We start from the raw sequence: 9,403 nt of genomic DNA on the forward strand, positions 1-9,403 counted from the left end.
AGGCTGAGGCAGGAGAATCACTTGAACCTGGGAGGCAGAGGTTGCGGTGAGCTGAGATTGCACCACTGCACTCCAGGCTGGGCAACAACAGCGAAACTCCATCTCAAAAAAAAAAAAAAATCTTGGAGACAGGTGGCCACATACAGTCACCTCTCAGGGAAAAGCAAGCAAATATCTTTAGTCAGTGTATGCCATTTCTAGGTTGCTTTATCTGTAAGGAAGAAATTGAGGTCTAGGGCTGTCCTGCCCTAGTGCTTTAATACATATAGATGTAGAGTCATCATCCTCCTGCATGACTTCTGGGACTACCTTTTTGGCTTTTGCTTTCTTATCCTCCCTGCCACTTTCCTCCTATCTTCCTCCTGTGATCTCACACCCCAAGAGCATCTCTACAGTAGCAGATCCACCTGGGAGTGAGTTAAAGCACAGGCTCCCAGAATTCACATCATAGAAAATTAAGACTACACAGTCCAGGGGCAGTGGCTCATGCCTGTAATCCCAGCACTTTGGGAGGCCTAGGGGGGCAGTTCGCTTGAGCCCAGGAGTTGGAGACCAGCCTGGGCAACATAAGGAGACCTCATCTCTACAAAAAATAAAAAAAGGTGTGGTAGTGCTTGCCTGTAGTCCCAGCTACTCGGGAAGTTGAGGTGAGAGGATCATTTGAGCCCAGGAGGTTGAGGCTGCAGTGAGCCATGATCATGCCACTATACTCCAACCTGGATGACAGAGTGAGACTGAAGAAAGAAAAGAAAAGAAAAGAAAAGGGAAGGAAAAGGAAAGGAAAATTATACTACATGGTGAATGACTATACTCAACACAGAGTTTAACAACTGATCAAAATTAAGTTACCTCTAAGGAACTTTTCTTTTCATCGTTAAGATCTAATGGGCACTTGCTTGGATAGACTCAAATTGGTGAAGGATTTTGTACGTACTCAGAAAATCATGGGATGTGCCGTGAAATCACAGGAAAACTTTCTTATGCTCAAAGAAGACTCTCTGCTCTGGTCTGTTATGACTCTAGATAGTTCCCAGTATATTGCAGTGGGTTGAGGCAGACAGGTCCCAGTCCTTCTCAGGAGGAGGGTAATTGGACTAGATGGTTGTGGGATGAAGTCTGATTTGGTAGGTATAACATGACATCAAAGATGAAGGCCATTGCCTGCAAAGTATTGTCCTGAAAATCTTGGCAGCAAGGCATTCCTCCAGGCAAGCAATGACCATATAGTGACTGGGAATCCCCTGGCAAACATAAAGGAAGTATATCCACAGGTATAATGCTCCTGGTCTTCAGATTGGGGTGCAGAGACAAGGGTTTTTTGTTTTTTGAGACAGAGTTTTGCTCTTGTTGCCTAGGCTGGAGTGCAGTGGCGCGATCTCGGCTCACTGCAACCTCCACCTCCTGAGTTCAAGCGATTCTCCTGCCTCAGCCTCCCAAGTAGCTGGGATTACAGACGCCCACCACCTTGCCCGGCTAATTTTTTGTATTTTCAGTAGACACTAGGTTTCATCATTTCATCATGTTGGCCAGGCTGGTCTTGAAATCCTGACCTCAGGTGATCCTTGGCCTGCCAAAGTGCTGGGACTACAGGCATGAGCCACCACGCCTAGCCCAGGGAGAAGTCTTGAGTAAACATTCAGCAATGTGTATGGGCAAGAATGAGGTAGAGCCGGGCGTTGTGGTTCAGACCCGTAATCCCAGCACTTTGGGAGGCTGAGTCTCGCAACAAAAGCGAGACTCCATCTCAAAAAAAAAAAAAAAAAGAGAGAGAGAGAGAATGAGGCAGAGTCCATTCCTTAAGGCACTCGTGTGGGCAGGTTCCCAAGACTCAGACATGGTCAGTTAGGGCCAAAGGGGATATGAGACTCCAGAGCAATACCAAAGGTCAGTCCTCAGAAAGGGGACACGAGGCAAAAGCTAGGCCAGCAACTGGGAATTGGGAAAGCACTTCTTACATTTCTCTTGCTTAAGGTGAAGACCGGTCCTACAAATAAGATCAAGGTTAAGCCTATGTGGACCCAGTGGTGAAGGAAGGCAGGTTGCAAAGGTTGAGAATCAGGGAGAACCAGACAAAGAAGCTGAGATGGTTGCTTCGTCACAAGAAAGGTTGCTACGGGCTCTGGGAAACCCAACACAGGCTGGGTGTGGTGGCTTACACCTGTAACCCCAGCACTTTGGGAGGCTGAGGTGGGCAGATCACCTGAAGCCAGGAGTTCAAAACCAGCCTGGCCAACATGGCGAAACCTTGTCTCTACTAAAAATACAAAAATTAGCTGGGTGCCGTGGCGTGCGCCTGTAATCCCAGCTACTCAGGAGGCTGAGGTCAGAGAATAGCTTGGACCTGGGAGGTGGAGGTTACAGTGAGCCGAGATGACGCCACTGTACTCCAGCCTATGTGACACAGTGAGACTTGGAAGGAAGGAAGGAAGGAAGGAAGGAAGGAAAGAAGGAAGGAAGGAAGGAAGCCCGCCCAACACTAGTTGTATGAATAGGATTTTTATTAATGGTATCTGGTCTGTGGCTACAATGTTATATTTTGCTGTGCTTGACACATTTTTTACCATTGAGATGTTTATGGAAGAAAGTTTGAATTTGCTGCCAGGCATCTACCTGTGCCTTTGAGTGAGCCTTTGGCTCACCTCCATAGAATACTGCCTCACCCAAAACAGCATGCACAGAGGCTCTAGAAGGAGGAAAATAAGGTGGGTCAATACAGTGACCTGTTCCTGGGTAACAGATTATCTGGGGTCTTTCTTTCCCGTGAGCTTGTAGCCTTTCAGAGGCTATCTGAGCGTAGAATTCACTCTTCCAGTTTTGATCATCCATGCCAACAATAAACAGGAAGGGCCCCTGGGCCTTTTCCAATGGAATAAGACTTTGGTGATTGCGTTCCTCCAGTGGATTGCTCCAAGTGTCCATAAAAGTGAGAAATCTTGACTTAGTGATTTTTACTTTTCCTAGATCATCGACAAGTTTAGGAATAATCATATCCTTGTAATGTAGAGGAGTTATTGTGTTGGCTACACAGGCATTGATAAGAACAGTGGCTGTGATGCCCTTCAAGAAAGAAGCCATTGAGAGACACAGGTCACCTCCTTTGGAAAATCCAAGAAGCCCAATACTAGGACCTTTCACCTGTTGAGGAAAAAGAGAAGGAAACAAGCTTAGAGTTCACAAATGGAGAACACAGACAGTGATTTTACATTCTCCAAGTAGCTTTCTTTCTTTTTTTTTTTTTTCTTTTTTGAGATGGAGTCTCACTCTGTCACCCAGGCTGGAGTGCAGTGGTGCAATCTTGGCTCACTGCAACTTGCGCCTCCCGGGTTCAAGCGATTCTCCTGCCTTAGCCTCCCGAGTAGCTGGGATTACAGGTGCCCGCCATCACGCCTGGCTAATTTTTGTATTTTTAGTAGAAACAGGGTTTCACCATGTTGATCAGGCTGGTCTCAAACTTCTGACATCAAGTGATCCACCCGCCTTGGCCTCCCAAAGTGCTGGGATTATAGGCATGAGCCACCATGCCCTGACAGTAGCTTTCTTAACTATCATTTGCTTTCCTTCCTTATCCAACAATCTGCAAAGTTCAAATATGTCTTCTAGTAAGCAAATCAACTGATTTCCTAGTAATGGATCATCCCCTAATATTTATGAGGACTGGGTCAGGAGTATACACAGAGGCCCAGACACACGATACCTAAATATTTCAAAATTATAAATCAAATGAACAAACTGTTAAATACAGTATATTATTTTCTTCTGCCTTGATAAATATACCACCATAACAATTCATAAGGTCAGGCTCAAATTTAAAATCTTGGAATCCACTGGAGTTCTGTACTGGAATGTGACATACAGGAGAGGCCTGCCCCTGGGCCCTGCACCACACTCCTTCTCTTCCATCACTGGCTCCTTCATGGACCTTAAGGGGCCTCTCACACATGTGTGTGGACACCCCAGCCTGCATGTTTAAGGCCTAGGTGTATACACATTGACGAACCCAGAAAAGAGGCTTAGGGCCTGGAAGCAGGATCAGAGCTGTTTGGCAGAGAATTCTGGGGTGCCAGATCCCAAGAGCATTGGGGGTTATAGGGGAAAGAACCCTGAAGAACATCTTATATCTTAACATTAGAATGTCTGGGTCTCTTTAAACTTGGATGATAACAAAGAGTATATATCATTCAATTTTTAGTTATAACAAAATTTTTCGTCGTCGTGGTTGCTGGGTTTTTGTTTTTTTTTTTTTTTGAGATGGGGTTTAACTCTTGTTGCCCAGTCTGGAGTACAATGGTGTAATCTCGACTCACTGCAACCTCTGCCTCCTGGGTTCAAGCAATTATCCTGCCTCAGCCTCCCGAGTAGCTGGGATTAGAGGTGTGCACCACCATGCCCAACTAATTTTTGTATTTTTAGTAGAGACGGGGTTTCACCATGTTGGCCAGGTTGGTCTCAAACTCCTGACCTCAGTGATCTGCCTGCCTTAGCCTCCCAAAGTGCTTGGATTACACACGTGAGCCACCACACCTGGCCAAAATTTTTTTTTTTTTTTTTTTTTGAGACGCAGTCTCGCTCTGTAGCCCAGGCTGGAGTGCAGTGGCGTGATCTCGGTTCACTGCAAGCTCTGCTTCCTGGGTTCAAGCGATTCTCCTGCCTCAGCCTCCCGAGTAGCTGGGACTACAGGTGCCCACCACCACGCCAGGCTAATTTTTGTATTTTTAGTAGAGACGGGGTTTCATCCTGTTGGCCAGGCTGGTCTCGATCTCCTGACCTCAAGTGATCCGCTCGCCTCTGCCTCCCAAAGTGCTGGGATTACAGGCATGAGCCACCGCGCCCAGCCCAAAATGTTTTAATTAATTGATTATTTCTGTTATCAGATAAGGACTTTCTGTACAAAACCATAATACCATTATCATACCCAACAAAATTAATAATGATTACTTCATATAATCAAATATACCATTCTTATTCAAATGTCTCCAGTTGTCTCAAAAAATATCTCTTTATGGTCATTTTCTCTATATACATTTATGTTAATCTTATTAACATAAAATTGAACTCCAGAGAGAGTAACTGCTTTATTCAGAATCATAAGGCCACTCTATGGTAGACACAGAGCCAGAACTCTTTTTAGTCCTGTGCTCTTTGAATTTTGGTACACAATTACAAAGACAACTAAATAGTCAAGTCTTAAGGGATTAGAGAGAGATGGGAGAAAATGGAAATAATAATCCTAGTATAAAAACTTCTTTTGAGACAGGGGTCTCACTAAATGTTGCCCAGGCTGGTCTTGAACTCCTGGAGTCAAGCAATCCCTCAGCCTCAGCCTCCCAGGTAGCTGGGACTACAGGTGCACATCACCATGCCCAGCTTCCATCCTAGTAATTTTTGAAGGAGACTTGGTATCTCCTGGCATGTTTCTAGTTCCCAGTGTTGTGATTCTGCCCTGCGTCAGCTCTACCCCCTCTCTTCTACACTCAGGTGATCACCAGAACACACCTCTGGATGCTGCAGCATCAAGTCCACGGCTTCTTCAAAGTACTCCAGATGTACATCATTCAGATCTGCAGGGAGGTCTTCAAATCTGAAATAAGCCAGGGCAAGCACAGCAAAACCGTGTCCGGCCAGGAGGCTGGCCCTGTATTCACAAAGGCCACCGCCACTCCCAAACAGATCAATGACCCCAGGAAAGGGCCCCTTGCCTGGAGAACATCACAAATTACAAGGAGCTTTAGAGTCTCAAAAGACAGCAAGCAAACAAGTTTTTGAAGCCAAGGAGATTGGGGGTAGACAGATTGGCAGAAAAAGAACAAAATGTCTTATTTTCTCAAACAATAATAATAATATAGAGGGATAAAAAACTGCATATTGGGTACAATGTACACTACTCAGGTGACAGGTGCACTAAAATCTCAGTGTTCATCACTGTACAGTTCGTCCATGTAACCCCAAACCACTTGTACACCAAAAGGTATTGAAATTAATTTTTTTTTTGACAGTCTCACTCTGTCGCCCAGGCTGAAGTGCAGTGGCGCAATCTTGGCTCACTGCAACCTCTGCCTCCTGGGTTCAAGCAATTCTCCTGCCTCAGCCTCCCAAGTAGCTGGAATTACAGGCATGCACCAGACACCCAGCTAATTTTTTTGTATTTTCAGTAGAGATGGGTTTTGCCATGTTGGCCAGGTTGGTCTTGAACTCCTGACCTCAGGTGATCTGCCCACCTTGGCCTCCCAAAGTGCTGGGATTACAGGCATGAGCCACCGCAACCGGCCTAAAAATTTTTAATGATATAAATTATTATCACACCACTGCACTCTAGCCTGGGCGACAGAGCAAGACTCTGTCTCAATAATAATAATAATAATAATAATAATAATAGAAATTATTTTCACAAACAAAAATAAACCAAGTTAGAAATAACGAAATGAGGCCAGGTGTGGTGGTTCATGCCTATAATCTCCGTGCTCTGGGAGGTCAAGATAAGAGGATCACTTGAGGCTGGGAATTCAAGACCAGCCTGGGCAACATAACAAGACCCCTGTCTCTACAAAAAATTTTAAAAAACTAGTTGGGCATGATGGCACATGCCTATAGTCTTAGCTACTCAGGAGGCAGAGGCGGGAGGATCATCTGAGCCTAAGAGTTCTAGTTTGTGGTGAGCTATGATCACACCACTGCACTGTAGCCTGTAGATCACTGTAACCTTGAATTCCTGGGCTCAAGTGACCCTCCAGCCTCAAGTAGCTACCCTCCCAAATAGCTAGGCCCCATTTTTAATTTTTTGTAGAAACAGGGTCTCACTATGCTGCCTGGCCTAGTCTCGAACTCCTGGCCTCAAGCAATCCTCCCATCGCAATGCCCCCACCTTGGCCTCTTCAAGTTCTGGGATTTTAAGTGTGAGCCACTGCACTCAGCCTGTTTTTTTTTTGGCTTGTTTGTTTTCTTGTTTTTGTTTTTCTTGAGACAAGGTTTCACTCTTGTTGCCCAGGCTGCAGTGCAATGGTGCGATCTCACCTCACTGCAACCTCTGTCTCCCGCCAGGTTCAAGCGATTCTCCTGCCTCAGCCTCCCAAGTAGTTGGGATTACAGGTATGTGCCACCACACCAGGCAAATTTTGTATTTTTAGTAGAGATGGGGTTTCACCATGTTGGTCAGGCTGGTCTCAAACTCCCGACCTCAGGTGATCCGCCTACCTCAGCCTCCCGAAGTGTTGGGATTACAGGCGTGAGCCACTGCGCCCAGCCTTGTTTGTTTCTTTTTGTTTCGTTTGTTTTTTGTTTTCTATCAGACAGAGTGTCTCTTCGTTGCCCAGGCTGGAGTGATGTGGTATGATCTCGGCTCACTGCAACCTCTGCCTCCTGAGTTCAAGTAATTCTCCTGCCTCAGCCTCCCAAGTAGCTGGGATTACAGGCGCCCGCCACCATGCCCGGCTAATTTTTTGTATTTTTAGTAGAGACGAGGTTTCACCATCTTCTCCAGGCTGGTCTTGAACTCCTGACCTCGTGATCCACCCACCTCAGCCTCCCAAAGTGCTGGGATTAGAGGCATTAGCCACTACGCCTGGCCGCCTTGTTTGTTTTTAATGAAAGGTTTTAGTTGATTCTTAGTATGCGTTGTTTTTCTTTTTTCTTTTTTTGTTTTTTTTGAGACAGGGCCTCGCTCTGTTGCCTAGGCTGAAGTCTAGTGGCGTGATCTTGGCTCACTGCAACCTCGGCCTCTCAGATTCAAGCAATTCTCTCACCTCAGCCTCCCTAGTAGCTGGGACTACATGTGTGAGCCACTATGCCTGGCTAATTTTTTTTGTATTATATTATTAGTAGAGGTGGGGTTTTGCCATGTTGGCCAGGCTGGTCTTGAACTCCTGGCCTCAAGTGATCCACCCACCTCAGCCTCCCAAAGTGCTAGGATTACAGGTGTAAGCCACTGTGCCTGGCCCAGACACTATGATTTATTGAACTCCTACTATAACCTTGCAAAAGCCTCTAGGAACATGGATATTTAGAAACCTGTAAGACCCAATTCCAGCCCCAGGAATTCACAGTGTAGTGGGCAGCCACGAGTTAAGGCTAAGAATTGCTGAAGAGCCGTAAAAATAAAGCAAGTTTTCTTGTTTTTGGAGAATCATCACAGAATTCAGTTTAAGGATTCTGTGTGCTGTTGCAACTCTAGAATTTTTTGTTGTTGTTGCTGTTTGAGGCAGGGTTTCGCTCTGGTGTCCAGGCTGGAATGCAGTGGCGTGATCTCGGCTCACTGCAACCTCTACTTCCTGATATCAAACAATCCTCCCACCTCAGCCTCCCAAGCAGCTGAGACTACAGGCGTGCACCACCATGCCTGCCTAATTTTTTTTTTTTTTTTTTTGTAGAGACAGAGTTTCACCATGTCACCCAGGCTGGTCTTGAACTCCTGGGCTCAAGTAATCTGCCCACCTCAGCCTCCCAAAGTGCTGGGATTACAGGCCTGAGCCACTGTGCCCGGCTCAGCATTTTTATATGGTAGAGGTTTAAGTCAGGAATTTAGTTAGAAGGGATTAATCAGGAGCCTTCTTTCTGGGCTACCTTTACCTAGCAAATATCTTGTGTTTACTTAGACTAGGGTTCCTCAACCTCAGTAGTACAGACACTTTGAGCAAGACAATTCTTTGTTCTGGCGGTTGTCCCGTGCATTGTGGAATGTTTAGCAGCATCCCTGGCCTCTGCCTGCTAGATGCCAATAGCACCTCTCCCTTCAGGAATGACAACCACAAATGTCTCCAGATATTGCCAAATTTCCCCCAGGGAAGGCAGCAAAATCACTGCAGGTTGAGAACCAAGTACAGCAATGTTTATGATAGAAGGGAGAGGACTGTCAGGCAGTTTTGTGTGTGTTTTTAAACAATTAAAGGGTATTGCCACTATTGTGGATTTTAGCTTCTTTGGAAGTTTGATGTGAACTGAGGCAAAAATCATTCTTGCACATCAGCTTAAGGTTTTGCCCATATCGTATTCAAACAAAACCACACGGCTGGCACATAGTGGCTCTCAATAAATATATAATAAGTTGAATGCACTATTCAGCACAGAGCGAAAGTGGCAGTGCCTCCAGGGAGGGACGTGAAACTTAAAAAAGAAAGACTGGAGCAGCTACTCAGGAGGCTGAGGCGAGAAGACTTGAGCCCAGGAGTTCGAGGCTGCAGTGTGAGCTACGATCCAGCCACGGCACTCCAGCCTGGGCAACAGTGGGAGCCCAGAGACTCAGAATCCATGGCAGACTCTGGAGCGAAGGAAAAAGTTCAGGGATGTTCCACAATCACGTGATTCCTAGGACAGGAAAGGGGCAGGTGGGGGTCGCAGAGCTCGACCAAGTTTTGGACAGACTACTCACCCGGCGGCAGGAAGAGCGCGGCGCGCACCCGGCCCGCGCGCACCA

General features: G+C 46.2%; 1 protein-coding gene across 1 annotated transcript; it reads right to left on the reverse strand.

The window, feature by feature from the left end:
• Positions 1 to 2,480: 2,480 nt before the first annotated feature.
• On the reverse strand, positions 2,481 to 5,972 carry ACOT6 (acyl-CoA thioesterase 6). Its single transcript, XM_011983089.1, has 2 exons — positions 5,494 to 5,972; positions 2,481 to 3,135 (listed from the first exon to the last, which is right to left on the reverse strand). The coding sequence occupies exons 1-2, from the start codon at positions 5,509 to 5,511 to the stop codon at positions 2,530 to 2,532; spliced, it is 624 nt and encodes a 207-aa protein (XP_011838479.1). The 5' UTR covers positions 5,512 to 5,972; the 3' UTR covers positions 2,481 to 2,529.
• Between the last annotated feature and the right edge of the window lie 3,431 nt (positions 5,973 to 9,403).

Source organism: Mandrillus leucophaeus, unplaced genomic scaffold (genome assembly GCF_000951045.1).
Source record: "Mandrillus leucophaeus isolate KB7577 unplaced genomic scaffold, Mleu.le_1.0 Scaffold246, whole genome shotgun sequence".
NCBI lineage: Eukaryota > Metazoa > Chordata > Mammalia > Primates > Cercopithecidae > Mandrillus > Mandrillus leucophaeus.